At 35.7% G+C, this 23,774-nt stretch overlaps 1 protein-coding gene across 2 annotated transcripts in view; it reads right to left on the bottom strand.

The window, feature by feature from the left end:
• FAM174A (family with sequence similarity 174 member A) overlaps positions 1–23,774 on the bottom strand; it is a 44,130-nt gene that overhangs the window by 821 nt on the left and 19,535 nt on the right. The window contains exon 2 of one of the 2 annotated variants that reach the window (XM_070569598.1): positions 14,589–14,723. In XM_070569598.1, the coding sequence (XP_070425699.1) occupies positions 14,589–14,723 (135 nt within the window). Of the gene's footprint in view, positions 1–14,584; positions 14,724–23,774 lie in introns of those variants that run through there. The other variant, XM_070569599.1, reaches the window with a different exon arrangement.

Here is a 23,774-nt window from a genome sequence, read left to right on the forward strand (position 1 = left end):
CCTCATATAATGTTCATAAATGACTTTAATTGACTTAAATATACAATATAGTTATTGTTTCTATAGTTTCTGTAAATACAATTCTTAACTGATATTTCTACACCTTCAGAAATGAGGATTAATTGAATTTGCAGGCCCGGAAGTATACTCCATGAAACAAAAAAATGTTTTTAGTACTTATGATACAGTTACAAAATGTATCATACAGAAGATAAGGTTTTCCATAACATATACAATGGGGTAAGATTGCCCATTTTCTTACCTTGTTGACTAGTTTATGGTAATATGAGGTTACACTTTCATCACAAACATATTTATAGACCTTAACTCTCATCACACATCAGGCTTTACTGGTACTTAATCCAAATGACAGCTTCCCAAAAACTTCTGCTACTTAGAGCCATTACAACCAAAAGCATTTGGTCAAACTAAAAGAACAGCCAAAGATGTGCCGATTTTATTAACTTAAAACTCCCTTTATAATCATCATTAACATTTAGAACTTCATTGGAGATATATGTGAGAATGAGTAATACTCTCTTACATCTTAGTGTTTTATCCAAATCTTTAGTAAGCAATCTATAATAGATCTTTAAATGATTATGAGATTACAATAAGCTAATAAGATTCTAATATGTTTTAATTTAAGTGTAAACTGAAGCTTTTAAAAAAAGATATTGAAGGTTACTAAAAAACAATGTAATACTTCGTCATCGTTTTACACAACCCTCGTCCTTTGCATGCTTGAAACTCTTGATCATTTTAATAAATGAATTTGTGGATTATGAAAAAAATCAATCAGTGAAATCAAGATTGCAGTTTCATTTAGGAGAGTAAGAACACAAAACGGCAGGTACCTAACCCCAACTCTATCATTAAATAGCTTTTTGAACTTGGACCACTTATGAGAATCTAAGGAACATTTAGCACTGGCACCATAAGATGTTTTGTGATCAAGAAGTACCTAGTATATGAAGAATCTCTTAATGGAGTTTCAGAAATGCATTTTGAGATTCATAATCAACCTCAAAACATATGTGAATATGCATAGTTGTCTATTATGATATATTATACCACATATGTCCAACATTTTCTTGAATCTATTTGTATTTTTCGAGAGTGTATAACTTTCTCTCTTAAAGGATTGCATTCCTTGAGTTGGGATTTTCTCAGAATTCCACCCAGATGTTGTCATCCTAACATCTACTATGTGCTACATGGAAGCACCACTCCCTAATCTCTCCCTGGCATGACTAAACTACAGACTAAACAGTACTGAAGATGTTCTTTCTCCTATGCCCATAGGAAATATTTTTAACCTATCAAGAATCAAACCCATCATCTTCCAGACTTAAACCTGGTCTTCCTCTGTATGCTTTTAACTCAAATAATGATAACGTCATCTACCTAGTCATCATTCCAGTAGAAGCACTCAGGTCCTCTCTGACTACTTCTCATGCCCTGCATTCTGCTGAGCACTACTATCTTGTCAAAGTTTTTTATTTCCTTACCCTCCTAAACTAGCTTTTGCTTCTGCTTTGACACCTCTCATCTGAACAAGTGAAACAGCTCCAAAATATATGACCTTAGTTTCTTCCCAACTGTAATTCACCTTTCACAAGGTCACTAGAATCATCTTCCTAGAACATAAATGTCATGGTATCACTCCTTCACTCCACAGTCATTGATGATTTATGACTATTTTCACAACTAATAAAATCTAAATCCTTAATATGTTTTTTAAAAATATATCTTTTTAGGTTTTGTCCCAAATCTGACTGATTTATCACAACCCTAGTACATATCTTGTGTTCTACAGAGGCTCACAACATGCACACACTCTCATACGGGGTCATCCCTTGGCTCATGCTTTAAACTCTGCCTGAAATGCAACTTTCACCCCTTTCATAAGGCTCTTATTTGAATATCTTACATATTTTTTAAAATAACTACAACTCAAGTATCACCTCTTCAGTGAAATCTCCTATGTTTTTATCCCTAACTCAGTTTCTCAGTGATCCCACAGCAGTTTGAAACATGTGGAGCTTACGCATGGCATGGGGAAAATAATCAAGCATTCCTACTACCTGGAGAGGTGATATAGAAGTTGTAGAAGGTAGACTGGCAGACTCAAAGAAGCTTGGAGACAGAACCAAGGGTACACAGTATAATCTGTGTGGACCTGTTAAGAAGCTCTTTTGGCAGAAGTAGGAGAGATAGAGGCTAAAGCCCCAAACCCAAGCAAGACTGTAAGTGTACCCCTATAGACAGGACCATATTTTATAGTTTCTAAAACAGCCATTTTTCATATTTTAACATCTCTGAACTTGGGATGCATCTTCCAGTTGATGGCAGGCATCTTAGAATTGCTGTCAGATAAGTGGTAGTTCTTACGTAGTTGCCATTGTCTACATGTGCATGAAGTTGATCAAAGCTATTTGTATTGTTGTCACTTCAACTGAATTATATGCATGTCTGGTATTATAAAGAATGAGTTTCAGGGGCCGGCCCCGTGGGCGAGTGGTTAAGTTCACATGCTCCACTTTGGCAGCCCAAGGTTTCGCCGGTTCAAATCCTGGGCGCGGACATGGCACCGCTTGTCAAGCCATGCTGAGGCAGCATCCCACATGCCACAACTAGAAGGACCCACAAACGAAAAATGCACAACTATGTACCAGGGGGCTTTGGGGAGAAAAAGGAAAAATAAAATCTTTAAAAATTAAAAAAAAAGAAAAAAAGAATGAGTTTCATGATGTTTAAAATACTTCAAAAAAGATAACATCATGCATCATCACTGAAGCAAAAGTTATTGTATATGTAGAAAGAGATGAAAGAGTATACTAGGTTATAATTTGGTATCAGTGAAACAAATGTTTATCACTGGAACATGGTCTTGTTCCATATTTTTGCAAAGAAACAACCATGTCTTTTAAAATGGGAAGATGTCTCAGGTAGATGAAACTTTGCTAATTTCTGTTTTGAGAAACTATTATACACCAAGAAATGCATCTGAAGGCAGAAGAAGTCGCCAAATTCTTCTTTAGAAGGGATGAAAACTGTAAAGTACTGAGACGCTGGTGTACATGATTCTTCTCTTATGTAAAAGTATCACACTATTTCGTAATTAAATTGACAGTGTTTTTTTTTCTTAGTACTACAGTTTAAAATTAATAGTGTCTTAGATTAAATGAATAATGGTATAAATCTCTATGGAACTCCGACCAACCTGGAGTGAAGGAGGTGGGAAAGGAGTGTGGAGAATCTTTACTTAATGACATTTAAATCTTGAATTCACAATGTTTAAATTGGAAATAACTACTGAAACTGACAAGTTCAAGTTTTCGCCATTAGAATTTAAGATCTAAAAATTATTAAGAATGTTATATCCTCATTCACCCACATTCTGTGGTAATGACACATAGAACCAGTACAGACAAATCTATTTTAAATGTATAGTCTCACATGAAAGCAGACATTGGTAACCAGAATATTTAATGCCTTGATGGATTCCAAAGTATTTAAAATAGGGTATGCAACATTTTGGGTTGTTTGTGCTACTAAGTTTTACAGCTAACTACATTTTTTAAAAAAGGACATTCATTCATTAATCACCAAACATATATTGAGTTTTTATTATCTGCCAGGAAAACTGCTTGATACTGGGAAGAATGCTGATGACAAAAAAGAAAAAAGAAGAAAAATAAAACATAATTCCCTGCTCTCTTATTACAGAACTACAAATAAAGCATGGAAATCATCCAGAGAACAAAAAAATTTGGCCTAAGAAAGGAAGTCTGAATTCTAGTACCATCTCGGTCAGTTATTTACTGGATGCTCTGAAGTCCTTTTTCTCAATAGGGGGTTAAAACAGTTTCCAAGAGAAGATTAAGGACATCTTTTCATGGAAGTCTTCATGGTGAAAACACAACCTATGGAGGCCCAAAGCTGGGAACAAGTTTGGAGATGCAGTGGAACCACATTATTTGTCAGGTGACTTGGTATGGAGGAAGAGTCAAGACACAATGGAGTGAAGTAAGGTTATGCAATTATCAACGACAGAAGCTCAAGAAGCACTTGAGTTTATATAATCATATTCTGGTGCTATTTATTTTACCACAATACTTCTCATACATGAGCACTTAGTCATTCCAATCTAATGATTAAATCAGACGTCAAATGCTCTATTGTTCTGCCATTTACAGAATTCCCACTGTACTAAAAAAACTACTCTGGTTATGACAATAGATTCCTACTCCTAAAAACAAATAAACAAAGCAGCAGCAGCAAACTTTTGGCATGCTCTATGCTTTACCCTATAATCCTACTGTCCTGGATACCTCTCACTTCTCTGCAAAACTGCTACTCATAAACAATAATTCCTCAGACTTCAAGCCTTCATTCAGTGAGTGCCCAAACCCAAACATTTCTCTCTTGCCAGGTGCCAGATTGAACCTTCAGAAAATACTTTGAATAGTCAAGATGACATATTATAAGTTGTCTATTCAACATTTGTTCTCTCCTTTTTGTTTGCTAATACAAATACTGATTTTTGTGTGTGTGAGTGAAGGGGGGTAAATCTGTTGGGAGGAAGAGACAGATCTGAGAAATTTTGATTTCCTGATAAAGAGACAGATGTGGTGTGTTCTTGCCTCCACTATCTTGTCACCTGGAATACAGATGTAATGGTTGAAACTACAGCAGCCATATAACCAGGATAAGACAAGCAAGAGGAAAGGTTCAAGAAAAGTGCATAAATGTAGACCCTGTCATCAAACAACCACTGAATCAATACCAGCAGCCAACTACTGCAGACTTCTTATGATGTGAGAAAAACTTTTCAGTCACTGTAATTCTAGGTTCTCTACTACCTGTAGTAAAACACAGTCAAACTTACAGAAGCAGAGAGTAGAATGGTGGTTGCCCAGGGTGAGGGGAGAGGAAAATGGGGAATTTCTATTCAATGGGTATAAGGTGTCAGCTATGAAAGATGAGTAAGTTCTCAAGATCTGTTGTACAACTTTGTGCCTATGGTTAACAATACCGTACAGTGCACCTAAAAATTTAAGAGGGTATATCTCACGTTACATATAATTATTACAATAAAAAAATTATCATGCTTTTCTATGAGATAAAACAAGTGCGTAGTATCAATAAATTTTATGGAAACCTCAGAGTATTTTTCAAGCCACAAGAATACTGTCTCTACACATTATACAATAATAAAAAAATAGACATTATTTGCAAGGACAACTTAAAAGCTAACTCAGAAAATCTTAAACTAGCAAAATGGCTACAAATCCAAATCAAGTTTGAAAGGAAAAAGTGTCCTAGTACAGTCAAGAATATTGTTACTCTTTATTTAAATAAATTTGCAAATATTAGATTCCTGAAAATTTTTTTCTCCCAGTTCCTTTTAAAGAAGATATGTCAGTGGATTTTAGAGAATGAATATTATCTGAGAGGGCTGAGAAAGGTTAATGCCTTACAATTGTGTTTAGGACTTTTCCTGTCCAACACCTTGATGTCCTTGTCCCTGTATTTTCCTCAACCCCATTCACATAAGTCGACCTTATCGGTGGTTATGCTTCACCTCCTATGTCCATCTATCCCACTATATACCTTAGACAGTCTGTAATCCAAACAATCACAGCGAAATATAAATCCTGAATCAAAGCAGTAAGCAATTTATTAAATGGATCAAATGCTATATGAACAGAAATTTGTGATGCAACTGTTCTATAGGAGTTTTCATTTAATAGAATTAGTTTAAACGAGATCAATCAAACACTTTTGGTCCAGGTCTGTGCTGTCTAACACAGTAGTCACTAGCCACCTTTGGAAATTTAAACTTTCATTTAGTTAAAATTAAATAAAATTAAAAATTCAGTTCCTCAGTCACATGTGTCACATTTCAAATGTTCAAGAGCCACATACGGCTAGTGGCTATCAAATTAGACAGGGCAACTCTAGACCACACAGTGACATGAGAAAATAGCATTACCAAATAGAATCTAATGTTACATAACATTTGTTAAAATAATATATAAATGATTCATGCTCTTAACTAATAATTTTTGTGATGTCTACTTTTCAATGGAGCAAAGCAAATTTTCTTCTGAGTCAAGGTCCACATAAAAGTAAAGCATGCAGAAAAAACCCTACATGAAGGTTCTCTTTTATTACTTGTTTAAGTAATGACAAAGACAGCATAGTTCCCTTTAAGTGGATAAAGTACAGACTATTTTATTAGTAACACACCACTGGACATCCTAAAATACCAATTTCTATCCCAAATAAACATTAGTGCTTTGATACATTCCTATATTCTATTTACTGTGAATAACCTTAGTATTTATTCTGATAATACATTGTGCTCTACATTGAAAGCAGTGTTTTAGAAATTAGAACTATTTTCAAATTGATAACTGAATAAGGTCTTCTTAATGAGGGTTTCTAGATAAACGCTTATATCAAACCTGCTTTCTGATTCTGATACGCTGACGTTAATAACCAGAATATATTTTGTAGCCAAGTAACACTGAGCACAAATGTAATGAACACATACAAGACATTAAATTTAATGAAGCAGAACAGAAGTAACTAAAAAGGAAATTTAGCACTTTTTAAAATTACATACTTGGCAAAAATTACTAGAATAGCCTTGAAGTGACAGAAGTACTAGCTTTTAAAAGCTGCTACCAAGATTGTCAAAATGTCCTTTAGTGTATATTATTATAAAATAATAATAATAATTTTACTCTTCAGTAGAAATCAAACAGAATAGCAAGAAAATATTGCTCCCATTTGTTTTGTGTTGTAAAACACTGTTTCAAACTGCATTTTTGAGACTAGTCATGAGTATTTGTTTCCAATATTTTTCTTTGAGAAAAATGAAGGTAATTTTTAGTCAGTATGTGCTCTCTGTGATTCCCCATTAGTTTTTCTATCTGAAAGGACTGAAACATCCTACACAATAGTTAAAGAATTAATAATCATTTTTCAGTTTTTATAATTCCTCTGTGCAAAATGTTTCAGTAATTAAACAAAAGAAATTCCTTCTAATATACAAAATTAGGATATCAATAGCAAATATAAGTGAAGTTATATTATCCATGCTGCTCAAGTTACTTTTTTCCACATACCAACAAATTTTCCCAATTTGACTGTACTAACTTCAACGCTTAAATTACTAGATATAATGGTAATGGTGGTTAACTCTTCAATATCCATTCGACCCCGAATGGGGACTTAATCTGAGCTAATCATGGTACTTCCATTTTTCTTCCCAGGGTTTAGTTTAGGAATGATTACATGACCAATGATATGGAAAATAAAAACAAAAACAAAAAACAACTTTGTTGTAAGTTTCTAAGGAAACTTTTCTCAATCCTAAGAAAGACACATAAGAGAGCTAGTCGAAAGTTACCATTCTGAGTGTGATTATAGGAACTGCTGGCACCATCCTATTATCAGCCTAAAAATGAGGCCAACACATGAAGATGGGCAGAACCAAGGGGATCACGGAGGAGAGGAGCCAGGGCCCTGATGTACTGTGCCTGGAGTTGGCCCTGGCTGTGACATCTGTTAAATGAAATAATACATTTCTTTTAGGAAATTAAGATTAAACCATATATCAGCAGTTTCATATGGTTCAATCTAATACAAAGAAACAGTGAAAATAATTACCCCAAATCCCAACTACCAAGAACAATCATTAAAATTTTGATGTATTAAAAGCCTTGATAAAAATACCCCTCTCAGAAAGAGCTGACTACAAAAGGATAGTTTTTGTGATAAAATTCCAAGCAAGGAAATTCGTTTACCTCTCTGGAAATGGCTTGCTTCCTGTTATTTTGTGGACAGAATTTGAAAAATGAAGAGGAACTAATTTTGGAAAGCATTTAAACAATGAAAGCAGCATCAGCAAGAGAAGATCCAACAAGAATTACCAGCAGTTAAACTGTAGACTAATATGATTCTACATTGCAGTTGGCAAGGTAGGCAAATCATATTTACATTCCTCATTTTTAGGGTCCTCATTTGAAAAATAAAGAGTAACAGCAAGTTCTGGTTAGAGAAGACAGAATGAACAGAATATAGAATTATTCTCTTCATAGATACAAATCAAACAAATTCTTGAAAAAATGGAATGAGATTCTAGCAGGAAGAGAAGCCTAAATTACTTAAAGTCTCTGAGCCTCAGTTTTCCTATGTTTAAAATAAGAGTAACAAGAGCCAGCCCTGATGGCCTAGTGGTTAAAGTTCAGCACTCTGTCTCACCACTTCGGCAGCCCAGGGTTCGCCTCCAGGTGGTCATGGAACCACACCACCTGTCTGTCAGTTGCCATGCTGTGGCAGCGGCTCACACAGAAGAACTAGAAGGACTTACAACTAGGATATACGACCTGCACTGGGGCTTTGAGGACGGAAAAAAAAGAGGAAGGTTGGCGCCAGATATTAGCTCAGGGCCAATCTTTCTTTGCAAAAAAAACCTCCTTGAAAAAAAAATAAGAGCCATAGGAACTACTTTGCAGACTGTCCTGATGATTTCATAGCACATGTAAGAAGCCTAGCACATTGTCTGGTACATCTTGCACTGAAAGTAGATATTTACTAACAAGTGACTATTACAATCGCTCCTACTGTAGTTGTTATTCTACTCAGTCCAGGCTTCCCCCCTGGGCTCAATAACAGGACCCCTGAACTTATCTCTCTAAAGACATTCTCTCTACCACTATGCTCAACTCCCTTGGTTTCTTCTACTATTTATATGGCTGTTCTGGGAAGCTCTTGGTGAGAGCCCTCTTTCAGGGCCTAAAAAGACTTTACAACATACTCTCCATATATGTATTGACTTTTTCCCCTTTATTGGGAGAAACAAATGGCATTAAATATAATTATCACTTGTTATTAAAATGACTCACAATAAGATCTATATGCATCTTTTCCACAGATAAATTTGAAATGTTGAATAAATTGATGGCATAATGCATGTTTAATCTCTAACACCAACATTAGAAGATCAGAAAGAGTCCTCCCATTGAATCAGCTTCAAATGGAGTGAGAGAGTTTGGACTGAATATCTCCTCACAGAAAATAATCTCTAAGCTACAGAAGGTAAGAGGAATATAAACACAGCTCACCCACACCTCCTTGAAACTGCTGTCCATTAGTAAAAAAGAAATGTGTCCACCTTCCCCAAAGTGAGAGACAGAAAAAGGGGTCCATATCTGCACAGACTTTGAAAAAAATCACAGCAAAGGTCTTGAATCAGTGTAGCTGTTATTTAAATGATGTTTAATTTTGTTTTAAGAAGAATATAAGAAGAGAATAGAAAAACTGTTTGGTCCTGCTTCTTAGTGTACTGAAATATCCACCTTATCAAAAGCAGGTCTAGCCTAGAGAAGAGTGTTACCCTGATGTTGGCAAGGTCAAAAACAATAATGGGGAATCCCAAGTCTAGCTAATACTTGTTGGTTCTCTATTTCTGGCCTATGAATATCTGCTAAATTGTTAACTACACAAGGCTGGGCATTTTGTCCAATTTTGTTCACCATTGCATCCCCAGAGCTCAGTAGAGTGCCTGGGAACACACGACAGACATTTTATCATTTCTTCTAATGAAAAAATGAATCCATCTAATTTGCTGTGTCCACTGGGATACCTCAGAGGCATCTCCAATTCTCATGATTAAAACTGGCTTCACAGCTTTTGATCCATAATCCCACTTGTAGAAATTTACTCTGAAAATACACCGCCAACAATACAAAAACACATATACATGAGGTTATTCATTGTAGTACAATTTATAATTGCAAAATAATTGAAAACTACCTAAATGTCAATGCATAGGCAATTAGTTGAATAAACCATGGCATCTACATACCATGGAGTATTATGCAACTGTAAAAAATGAAAAATATCTCCATGAACTTATCTAGCATGACTTACAGGAGATATTACTAACTGCAACAAAAAAAGTATAAAAGAGCATATACTGTATGCTTACCTCTTGTGTAAGAAAGAAGAGAAACACAAAAAATACATATTTCTGCCAAATTTTATCAAAAGAACCACAGGGAAGATAAACCAGAAAATAATGAAACTGATTATTAACAAGGGGTGAGGTGGGGAGAACAGAGTGGAAGGGATAAAAGAGAGAGTGCTACTTTTCCTTTTTATTTTAAAGATTGGCACCTGAGCTAACAACTGTTGCCAATCTTCTTTTTTTTTCTGCTTTTTTTCCCCAAATCCCCCCAGTACATGGTTGTATATTTTAGTTGCGGGTCCTTCTAGTTGTGGCATGTGGGATGCCGCCTCAACATGGCCTAATGAGCGGTGCCATGTCCATGCCCAGGATCTGAACCCTGGGCCGCCACCGCGGAGCATGCAAACTTAACCACACAGCGACGGGGCTGGCCCCAAGTGCTACTTTCCTGAGTGTATGTGTGTGCATATCTTAAAAAAATCTTTTGTGGTTTTTACTTTTGGAAGCATGTTAGTGTCTTTCATATTAAAAAAAAAAACAATAAAAATGAGAAGGGAAGGAGAAATCTAAAACAGAAAGCAAACTCAAATGACTTAAATTATATTTCAAATGACTACTATAACCACACTAAAGAGGGGAGGAGAAAAAGAACTAAGCCAAATCACCTACAATATCTGAATATTTACTCTTAGTCTTGGGCAGGATGGGGTTGTGAGGAGAAAACTGCAAACAAACCCTAAACTCTCCTTAGTAGGTTTGTTTATTTTAGTGTTACAGGCATAGCAATTCTGAAACTGTATTAATTTTATTATAGGATTGAGCATATGAGTAAATGTGCTGATGTTACTGAGAGCCAGAATGCTGCTGGGAGTCATTCTCATGACAGAAAAAGGAGAATGCAATTATGGAAAAGGAAGAAGGCAAGAAAGAAACCAGGGGAGACAGACTGGAACAGCAGAATGGGAGATATGAAGTAATAATACCTAAAATCTGCATATATCTGTGAACATGCATACATATGGGTATGTGTGTATACATGCGCAGACATATCATAGACTTGTCTGCTGAAAGGCCCAAGAAGCAAGGACACCTCAATAGCAAACAGCTCACTTAGTGCCCACTCAAAGGAACCAAGGTTCCTTGGATAAATGGCTGATTCCATGGCTGGGGCAGGGTAGATACAAAATGAGCCTGGAATATCTTGTTAGGCCAGAATGTAAGGAAGTGCTTAAAAAAAATGGGACTAAGTCACAAGGGTACAGAAGCCAGCTTGAAGAGGCTCCCACTTGCAAGTACAGCAATGAATTATAAACCTTTGAACAAAAGCGAAAATCATGATTCCATGGTGTCAATAAATAAACAGATAAATAAATTCAGAACGAATGAGGGAAGGCTCTTGCTTACAGTACAATGTCAATACTGATTTGTAAATACAGAGGAAATGTTGAAGTTGGAAAATCATTATTTTACAACTATAATAATGAAGATTAGATCAGGAAAGAATCATGAGCAGGGGCTGGCCATGGCCAAGTGGTTAAGTTCGTGCGCTCTGCTGTGGCGGCCCAGGGTTTCGCTGGTTCAGATCCTGGGTGCGGACATGGCACCGCTCGCTAGTCAGGCCACGCTGAGGTGGAGTCCCCCATGCCACAACTAGAAGGACCTGCAACTAAGATATACAACTATGTACCAGGGGGGATTTGGGGAGATAAAGCAGGAAAAAAAAAAAAAAGAATCATGATGAATGACTGCTAAACCCAGGGGGAAATTAACAGTAACATACTAGAGAAATTGCAAAATTTGAACAGATGCATCCAAATTACCACTGCGAATGAAGGACAGATGAACATCATGGGCATCGTGTGTCTCCAGATATGATATCGTGAGGAGACAGAATGATCTATGTATATTTCAGCTAAGAATGCACAACCTGAATCTAATTATAATGAAACAACAGAACATCAGATAAATATAAAATTCAGGAGATGCAGTCTTCTATAACTATATTATGAGAGACAAAGAGAGCACACAGGAGAACAAATGAAGTAAAACGTTAAGAATAGATGAAGCTAGATAAAAAATTATAGGATATTCTTTGTACTATTTTTATTCTTGTAAATTCTCTGAAGATTTGAAATTATTCCCTCCAAAAAAGTTTGTTTTAAAGTAATGCATGAACATATCCTCTTTGATGGAAAAAAAAAAATTAAACAACCTAGAAGGATATAGAAGGCAAAGTGAAAATGAAAATGAACTCTCAACCTCCCAATCTCACCTTTTCTCCACTAGAAGCTAAGCTTCACTAAGTCAGGATTTTTTTTTTTCTTTTCTGTTTTGTTGCTCTAACGTGTCCCAACCACCGAGACCAGTGTGTGGCACTAAAGAGTTGTTATATAAACAGGTGCTACATCATTCATTGATCGGATGAATAAATGAATGAATAGGTAAGCATAGTAAACAATTTACTGTTCTCTTTATCTAGACATTTCTATATTAAAGATTTTTTTAAGTAAATGGGGTCATACTACTAAAAACTCAAGATGATTTCATTATCAATTATCATTGATAATTATCATTACCCCTGAAATTTGCTTCTCCATTATTATCACCATTTCTACCTCCTTTACTCTCCAAACACAATTCGCTTGAATAATTTACTCCTCTCTACTTCCCTTGCTGTCACTCTAGTACAGACCACCCCATGTACCTGCACCAGCTAGCTGGTCTTCTTCCTGATCATCTTCCTCCTTATCTTACTCTTCTCCAATCCATGCAGAGTAATCTTCAAAACACAACTTCGATTAGGCTCCTCCATCTTAAATTTTTCCAAGCCACTTTTCATAACATGTAGAATAATTGCTAACTCATTAACATGGATCATGATCTCCTTTCTGATTCTTTGTTCTGCCTTACCCATCACTCCTACTTTTGCAGTCAAAGCTCAAAAATCATTCATTCACTCATTCATTTATTCTCATGCATATTAATATAGCACCTATTTAACTTTTTTAGTTCCTTGAATATTTTATACTCTCTTTTCTTCTGGTACTTTGTGACTGCTGTCCTCTATCCAACCCCTGCCCCTATAGCCACCTTTTGTTTTGCTAATTTCTACTCATTTTTCAGGTTTCAATTTACATATCACTTCTGAGAGGCTTTTCTGGACCATTAGTTTTTCATTAAGTGTTTTATGTCCCCATTATAAGTTCTCACACCACCCTATACTTATTCTTTCTCTCTTTGTATAACCCTGATTAATGTCTAGCTCCCTAATGGAATGCAAAATTCATGAAAAATGGGGCATAACAGAGGGATACATATTGGAGAAAGGTCTGTGATGAGGCAGGATATAAGATAAAAGATGGCTACAGGTAATTAGATATTATGGAAACTGTCCCCTCCTTTATGCCCTTCCTACCTTCCCTAGTTCTGTCCCTCTTCATCTCTCCTGGGCCACCTTCCCCACTACTACAAGAGGTATGACTCTACAACACAAATCTGACTATTTAATTTCATACGCTCTGGACAAACGACATCAATAGTTCTCCAACAACAGCAGGGTAGTAACAAACTTCTTAACAGATTACAAAACTCTGTATTTCCTTCAAAAAAGCTTGTGAATCCCTGTGTCCTGCCACAGCTGATCCTCTCAACCTTGTATGTATGAATACATGCGCACACACAACAGGCTGTATTCTAGACATTTTCTGCTGCTCGCATTCCTTAAACAAACTATCATCTTTCACAACTAAACTTTGGGTAATTGCTTCTGCCTATAACACCTCTGTCTTTAGTCAAGCACACTTGAAATAGATTAACTGGGGTTCAAAATCACTTCCTCTGTGGAAACAACCCTGACTTCCTAAGCTAATAACTTCCTTTTTTGTCTTCCCTTTTTCTGTGCATGCATAGAAGAGGTGCCTTTTCAGAAAATAAAAGAAAATAATAATTATATAAAAAGTGAGACTTTGTTATATATTATATTTTATTTATATATTTTTACTATTAAATTAATTAATTTAATATTAAATTAAATAGTAATTAAATTAATATTTTAATATTAATATATTATAAATAATATTTATGTAATACTTATAAAAGTGAGAAAGGTTTTAACACTCAATGAGAACAGATCTGAGAGTACACATTATAGCTATACTACTTGGCTATGGACCATCAGTCCCACAATTTTGCCAGGAAGCACTGTTTAGAAATGGAATAACCCAGACTAAAATCAAAATATCTCCAGAATGCAAAAATAAAATCAAGTTTACTACTATTTTTCTCTTTGTCACACACACACACACACACACGACACACACCCCATTAATACACATTACCAGTAGGAAGCAGTTAAAAGGACATAGCTCTGCAACGAGATCTACAACAAAGAGTTCTTTTGGGGATGGTATTCTATTATTTATGTCTATTTTAGCAAAGCAATGTGAATGTGAGCTGTTGGTTAGGTAGCAAAAAAAACTTCATTAAACAGAACTGAATAAAATCTGTTAGGATAAAAACTGTTAAATGAAATTCTACTTTTTCAATTTACTTATCAAAGACTTGCCTCCTGATTTAGGGAATTAAACTGCTCAACACTTACCTTCGAGGATGATTGGCATCAAACAATGTGTTATCATCATCCTCATCATCTTGTTCTAAAGGTGTCAATTCCATGTTTTCTATGTTAGTGTCCAAAACTCCGTATCTCCTAGTCTTTCGGTTTCTTCTTCTCATCCTATTAAATAGAACATATTAATGAATAAAAAAATTATTTGAATATGGTATAGATGATCCTTATATTTATTTGTAAATTAAAAATAAGTTGTCACTGTTTCTGCCATAAAAGGCACTCAATATCACAATGGTTATATTTCAGAAATGGAACCGATTTACCGCCTCAGATTATTTTTGAAACAAAATCTACTCCTACATGCTTGTGAGCCATCACCATTTCTTCTGTCTGACATACTCTCTTCTCTCTGTCAGCTTATGGTGTTGACAGATAATCCTTTAGGCCTTAGTTCAGGTATATATTTTTATTGAAGCTTTCCATTCCAGCCTTTTTCCCACCTCCTCCATGCCTTCTTACAACTGTGCATGATTAGGTACTTTCTTCCTCACTAAGAAACTCTGTATATACGCACTCAAATTCTGACTGGGTAGCTTACAATCCTTGCTGCACATCAGAATCATCTAGGCTATTTTAAAAAGCCCCACAGTCAAGCCAAATCTTCACACAATTAAATCAGCATTTCCAGGAATAGGAACTAAGCATCAACATTTTGTTAAAGTTCTACAAGTGATTCTAACGTGCTGAAAACCACTATCACAGATTCAGTGGTTCTTGAAGTGTGGTTCCTTCAAACAGAAGAATCATAATCATCGAGGAATTTATTAGAAATGTAAATCCTCATGCCCATTCAGACCTAGTGAATAAAAAACTTTGAACCTGAAGCTCAGAAAACCATGTTTCAACAAACATTCTCTGTGAGTCTGATGCATGCTTACGTTTGAGAAGAATGCTCTAGAAGAATGAAAATATCTTAGATTGCTATACATTATTATCTGTGTCTATATGAAAGGGTATCATGATTTAGAACCCTACTCTCTGCTTCTCTCTCAAGTAACTTTTTCTTTTCCTTCAAATTGTTTACCTCAATTTGCATTTTTATTTGCTTATGTATACTGTTATTTGAGTGTTTATTTGCCTGTTTCTCCTACTAAGTTCCACGAGGGCTGCGACCATGCCTGTCTCATTCACCACTGTATTACTACTTTGCAGCAGTGTTCGATTGATTAAGAGGCTCCTTAAATATTTGTTGAGGGTCTGAGTGATACCATATTCTAGCTCAGTTATCCAAATCTGACCCTGCAATCGATGCCTAAGTCACCTCCAATACAACAACCTCAACTTTACACACAGGAAAATATATTTTACATAAGTATCTACAGGAGTTTAAAAACAAAATAGAGATATTTCAGCAAATAATAACAAATAAGTTTATTAAATTCTGTTCACTTTGTTTAACATAATAAGATAAGAAATACATGCAATGTGGTAAGAAATACTATGATTACAGCACCAACTGCAAAGAGTAATATGAGCCTCTGCAAACACGACAGTGGGGATCCCAGGGGGACAAACTGTCCTACACACACATACATACGATACACACATACATATAACATACACTTAAGAAATATTTGAGTCTTACTAAGGATCAAGCATTGTGCTAGCTTCTGGGTGTAAAGTACTAGCTCTCAGTGATCAAAATGTAGAAAATATTACTAAGCCAAGACAAAAGCCAAGATAATTTCCACTAATCTCTATAGATCTATCTATATTTCCACCCAAAGGTGCTGAAACAGGAAACAGAAGTTTAAGTACAGTTTTTAAAACTACAAATATAACCACTGTAAGAGTTAATACTAATGTCAGAACTAGCAAAAATGAGGTAGATTGGTGGCAGTATGAAATATAAGCTAGTCTTTTTTATATAGTGAGGAACTAAGTATGTTTAGGTTGCTAAATTAGCAAATATATATATGTATGCATACATATATATGTTGTGTGCACACACAAACATACTCACACTCACCCCACGTAGACCAGAGGTCTAAACTTTTCCTGAAAAGGAACAGATAAATATTCTAGGCTCGGTAGACCACATATGGTCTCTGTCACACATTTATCTTAATTTTTTTGTTGTTTTGATGTTTTACAATCCGTTAAAAATGTAAAAAAAAAATTCTTTGCTCATAGGTCTTAAAAGAACAGGTCAGTGGACAGGATTTGGCCTATGGGCCATAGTTTGCCAATCTCTGATTTAGACTTATGAAAGAAAAACTGAGAACAGAAATGATAAAGGTACTGATTCTGGAAGTAGGAATAGAAAAAGTACAGGGGAGTTATAGTTCACTATGGTCCTTATGAACCCACGATTTAATAACATTTGCATGGATTCCTTTGATTTTAAAAAGTGACACAAGAGTGAGTGAAGCCACTTGGTAGCATAAGTTAAGGATAGTCAGAGTTATAATTTCTCCTCTTCCCTTTTGTCAGTCTGTTGCTCAGTTTTCTAGACCATATGGCTTTCTAAACACTCTGGCATTTTCAGTCAACAAAGAAGAAATTAATGTTATGTGAAATTATTTTTGGAAATAAGCCAGATTCTTCCAGGTCATATATTATACATCAAATAATCAATATGTTAATAACCTGGTCATTGTCAGTCACAGGATACCTTGGCAAGTCTTTAAAAAGGGAATGATATAATCAAAGAACTTAAGGACATTTAGAATTTATCTCAGCTGACACTCTTCTCTACTCCCAAGGTCTTCATTATACTTTGAATGAATTCTCAGTCTTTCAATGAGTGCCTAAAGTAATCTGGCTAATAATGCTATATTCTTTATCTGTGTATAGTGTAAACATTTGACTGTATTGGTGTGAGTACTTCACTTATTCTAGCTTATACTGTCCTTTAATCATGTATATAAATACTATCTTTCAAACATCAGTCTAAGCTCTTTAAAAATGAGAACCTATTTCATATACAGAGAAAGTGCATTGTTAGGCCCAAATAAACGGGCGAATGAAGTTTAATTTAAATAAATTTAGTATTTTAGTAAATGTTACCAGTTTATCTAAGAACAAGTCAAATAAAAAACTGTATATTGTTAAAGTGAATTTAAATTTGAAAATGTCTTCCCTAAGTCCAAAGATATATAGGCAGTGATGGCTACATGTTCATGATGGCTATATGGCCATAAACACATCAAATATAATAAAACATATATATATATACATATTCATATGCAGTGATTTTTCTCAGGAAATGCCAAAACACTTGTAAAGCTTTAAAATTACTTGGCCAATTCAATGAACCATCTACTTAAAATACTAACAAACATTAGGTGTAAAATATAATACACATAAAAATATACTGAAATTTTAAGTAAAAAGGCTACTTTTATCTTTTAATATGCAGTGTACATTATTTTTAAACAAAAGAGTAAAGGAGGCTTTAAAATTCATGTGATTTTAACAGTTATGGTTCTTTTCCTACAAATGAATGTTTTCACTAAGCTATGACATTCAAACTTGTCTGTATGTTGATAATTACACATATAATTATAGATATGCATACTTTACTACTAGACATAGTAAATGCACATGCAATCTGAAAACAAATTTTGTTGGGTCTTAGTTAAAAAAAAATACGGACTTTATCTAGAAATATGTAGAGAGGGAAGTATGGAAGCCTAGGAGGGCAAAAGAAAACAGCTATATGGTTTATTACATTGAATTACACTCACCATCACATGGCATGCACAGGTGAGTAATCTTGATCAGATCCCTTCTAGGGATTCAAGTTATTATTCAGACAGCTGTCTAACATAGATGCAGGTTCCTCAATCATCCATTATACTCAGGTTGGTAAGAATTATTTTTGTTTAAGCAACATGTAAAAGCTACAGTTGAAAAATAAAACTAAACTACTAAAGTAAGCTTGATAAAATTTTATACACAAATGTATGATGCCACATAAAATAAACACAACAGAATAAAACTGCATTTCATTTTACTACTCTATGAAAGGGAGAAAACCAATCAATGTAACTCGCTGTATCCATCTGATTTTATTCTTTTTGTTTTTTTTTTAACTGAACATCTGTAGGGTATTAAGTGTGAAATAATATAAGTAATATTATTCCTTAATTTCTTCTATAGCATGTTTAAAATTAAACTGAGGAATATATTATTTACTGTGTATTTTAGAGACATACACTCTCCTATATGATTAGACATTATGATAAAGCAAAGTAAAGATTAATAAATAAATGTACAACTACTGATACAGAATTTTTTATCTTGATTATTTTGGGGAAAAAAGTGAATTAGTGATCAAGAATGATTTTGAAACTAATTATTTTGCCATTGTAACATAAACAAATAAAAATTAATGAGCCACAATTTTAGCTATCTATGATTTTCATCAAGAAATCAAACCCAATTGTGTATATACTGTAAAAATTCTTTCATCTGACATCTCTCTCATCTTCATCCCCCATTCCCAAAACCCAATCCATCAGTTGTCATTTCAAGTTCTTTAAGAAGCAGACACCAATAAGAGATAAGAGTAGGTTATGGGTGGAGAGTTCCAGAGACCCAGCTTAGTAGCCTAGGGGGAAACCCTACAGGCTCACAGCAGCCTTAGGGAAAGCCTCTGCACAGCACCAGTAGAAGGCACCCAGCCGCCAGCCACAAGGCTGGAAGACCCCAGGGCAAAAGCAGCATAGCTAAGTGTACTAACCACAGACTGTAGAAGATGCCAATAGCTCTCCTGCGACCCATAGAGGACAAGTGAGATTTGGTGGGTGCCGACAGCAACGGAGCGACAAATATAAGTGATCCCACCCCTGGCCGCTGGAAAAGCCCATAACACCGTTGCAGACCCCAAGGAGAGAGCGCATCTAGGTGGGCAACAACAGTAGGCACCTGCAGCCTGAAGCCCCCCTGTGACGGCCTCCACGGCAGAGGAGGGAATCCAAAGGGCCACTGTGGCTACGAAGAGGGGCCCAGGCCCAGTTAGCAACTACGGACAGGGTTCCTGGTTGGTGAAGTATAAACAGCTGCTCCCCCCACCGCAGCAGCTGAAACAAGTGAAAGGAGCAACTAAACTCTATCTCCATGCGGAGGCACAAATCAACATCATCAAGCAATATGAAAAAATACATTAAATCTCCAGAACAGAAAGAAAGTAACAAATACACAGAAAACAATCCCAAAGAAAATGAGATATATAACCTAAATGATGATGACTTCAAAACAGCCATCATTAGGATTCTCAATGAGTTAAGAGAGAATTCTGACCGACAACTCAACGAGTTCAGGAGCTATGTCACAAAAGAGTTTGATACAATAAAGAAGAACCACACAGAAATATTGGAAATGAAGAACACAATAGAGGAGATTAAGAAAAATCTAGATGCTCTGAACAGTAGGGTCGATAATATGGAGGAAAGAATTAGCAATTTGGAAGATGGCAATATAGAATTGTTGCAGGCAGAGGAGGAGAGAGAAGCAAGACTTAAAAGAAATGAAGAAACTCTCTGAGAATTATCAGACACAATTAGGAGATGCAACGTAAGGATTATAGGTATACCAGAGGGAGAAGAGAAGGAGAAAGGGGCAGAAAACCTATTCAAAGAAATAATGGCTGAGAACTTCCCAAATCTGGTGAGGGAGATGGATCTTCAGGTGACAGAAGCCAATAGATCTCCAAACTTTATCAATGCAAGAAGACCAACTCCACGGCATATAGTAGTGAAGCTAGCAAAAGTCAACGACAAGGAGAAAATATTAAGGACAGCCAGGCAAAAGAAACTAACCTACAAAGGAACCCCCATCAGGCTATCAGCAGATTTCTCAGCAGAAACTTTACAGGCTAGAAGAGAGTGGAATGATATATTCAAAAATCTGAAGGACAAAAATCTACAGCCGAGAATTCTCTACCCAGCGAAAATATCCTTCAAATACGATGGAGAAATAAAAACTTTCCCAGATAAACAAAAATTAAGGGAGTTCATTGCCACAAAACCTCCTCTTCAGGAAATCCTCAGGAAAACCCTCATTCCTGAAAAATCCAAAAAAGGAAAGGGGCTACAAAACCAAGAGCAGAGGAGATAAGCAGAAGGACAACAACAGAGAGTAGCAGCTCTACATCAGAACAGATTAAACCATGGGACGAGAAACAAAGGAAACTGAAGAAAACCGGAAAACAAGACACAAAATGGTAGTGGTAGGCCCCCACATCTCAATAATCACTCTAAATGTAAATGGATTGAACTCCCCAATCAAAAGACACAGAGTGGCAGGATGGATCAAAGAACAAGATCCAACAATATGCTGCCTCCAGGAAACACACCTCAGCCCCAAAGACAAACACAGACTCAGAGTGAAGGGATGGAGAACAATACTCCAAGCTAATAATGAACAAAAGAAAGCAGGTGTCGCTATACTAATATCAGACAAGGTAGATTTCAAAACAAAACAGATAAAGAAAGATAAAGAGGGACAGTATATAATGATAAAAGGGACTCTCCACCAAGAAGACATAACACTTATAAATATATACGCACCCAACACAGGAGCACCAAAATTTGTAAAGCAACTCTTAATAGAACTAAAAGAAGACATCAACAACAATACAATAATAGTAGGGGACCTCAACACACCATTAACACCAATGGACAGAACATCCAGACAGAAAATCAACAAGGAAATAATAGAATTAAATGAAAAATTAGAACAGACGGACTTAATAGATATATATAGAACACTTCATCCAAAAACAGCAGGTTACACATTCTTCTCAAGTGCACATGGAACATTCTCAAGGATTGACCATATTTTGGGAACCAAAGCAAACATCAATAAATACAAGAGAGTTGAAATAATATCAAGCATCTTTTCTGATCATAACGCTATTAAACTAGAAATCAACTACAAGAAAAAAGCAGAGAAAGGTGCAAAAATGTGGAGACTAAACAACACGCTTCTCAACAAACAATGGATCATTGAAGAAATTAAAGAAGAAATCAAATATTATCTGGAGACAAATGAAAATGAGAACACGACATACCAAATCATTTGGGATGCAGCAAAAGCAGTCCTAAGAGGGAAATTCATCGCAATACAGGCTCACCTCACTAAACAAGAAAAAGCTCACGTAAGCAACCTCAAACGACACCTAACAGAACTAGAAAAAGAAGAACAAACAAAGCCCAGAGTCAGTAGACGGAGGGAAATAATAAAAATAAGAGCAGAAATAAACGATATTGAAACAAAAAAGACAATAGAAAGGATCAACGAAACAAAGAGTTGGTTCTTTGAAAGAATTAACAAAATTGACAAACCCCTAGCCAGACTCACCAAGAAAAGAAGAGAGAAATCGCAAATTAATAAAATCAGGAATGACAGAGGAGAAATCACAACAGATACCAATGAAATACAAGAGATCATAAGAGAATACTATGAAAAACTATATGCCAACAAATTGAACAACCTGGAAGAAATGGACAAATTCCTAGACTCCTACAATCTCCCCAAACTGAATCAGGAAGAAATGGAGAATCTGAATAGACCAATCACAAGTAAGGAAATAGAAACGGTAATCAAAAACCTCCCCAAAAACAAGAGTCGAGGACCAGACGGCTTCTCTGGAGAATTCTACCAAACATTCACAGAAGACTTAATACCTATTCTCCTCAAACTGTTCCAGAAAATTGAGAAAGATGGAGAACTCCCTAACACATTCTATGAAGCCAACATCACTCTGATCCCCAAACCTGACAAGGACAACACAAAGAAGGAGAACTACAGGCTGATATCACTGATGAACATAGATGCAAAAATCCTCAACAAAATTTTGGCAAACCGATTACAGCAATACATCAAAAAGATTATACACCATGATCAAGTGGGATTTATACCAGGGACACAGGGATGGTTCAACATCCGCAAGTCAATCAACGTGATACACTACATCAACAAAATGAAAAACAAAAACCACATGATCATCTCAATAGATGCAGAGAAAGCATTCGACAAGATCCAACACCCATTTATGATAAAAACCCTCAGTAAAATGGGTATAGAAGGAAAGTACCTCAACATAATAAAGGCCATATATGATAGACCCACAGCCAACATCATACTCAATGGACAAAAGCTGAAAGCCATCCCTCTGAGGACAGGAACAAGACAAGGGTGCCCACTTTCACCACTCCTATTCAACATAGTACTGGAGGTGCTGGCCAGAGCAATTCGGCAGGAAAAAGAAATAAAAGGAATCCAAATAGGTAACGAAGAAGTAAAACTCTCGTTGTTTGCAGACGACATGATCTTATACATAGAAAACCCCAAAGAATCCACAGAAAAACTATTAGAAATAATCAACAACTACAGCAAAGTAGCAGGGTATAAAATTAACGTGCATAAATCAGTAGCATTTCTATACACTAAAAATAAACTAACAGAAAAAGAACTCAAGAACTCTATCCCATTCACAATCGCAACGAAAAGAATAAAATACCTTGGGATAAACTTAACCAAGGAAGTGAAGGATCTATACAATGAAAACTACAAGACTTTCTTGAAAGAAATAGGCGATGACATAAAGAGATGGAAAAACATTCCTTGTACATGGATTGGAAGAATAAACATAGTTAAAATGTCCATACTACCTAAAGCAATATACAGATTCAATGCTATCCCAACCAGAATCCCAAGAACATTCTTCACAGAAATTGAACAAACAATCCTAAAATTCATATGGGGGAACAAAAGACCGCGAATTGCTAAAGCAATCCTGAGCAAGAAAAACAAAGCCGGCGGAATCACAATCCCCGATTTCAAAACATACTACAAAGCTACAGTGATCAAAACAGCATGGTACTGGTACAAAAACAGGTGCACAGATCAATGGAACAGAATTGAAAGCCCAGAGATAAAACCACACATCTATGGACAGCTAATCTTCGACAAAGGAGCAGAGGGCCTACAATGGAGAAAAGAAAGTCTCTTCAACAAATGGTGCTGGGAAAACTGGACAGCCACATGCAAAAGATTGAAAATTGACCACTCTTTTTCACCACACACCAAAATAAACTCAAAATGGATCAAAGACCTAAAGATTAGGCCTGAGACAATAAGTCTTTTGGAAGAGAATATAGGCAGTACACTCTTGGACATCAGTTTCAAAAGAATCTTTTCGGACAC

The sequence above is a fragment of the Equus przewalskii genome, chromosome 13, assembly GCF_037783145.1.
Source record: "Equus przewalskii isolate Varuska chromosome 13, EquPr2, whole genome shotgun sequence".
NCBI lineage: Eukaryota > Metazoa > Chordata > Mammalia > Perissodactyla > Equidae > Equus > Equus przewalskii.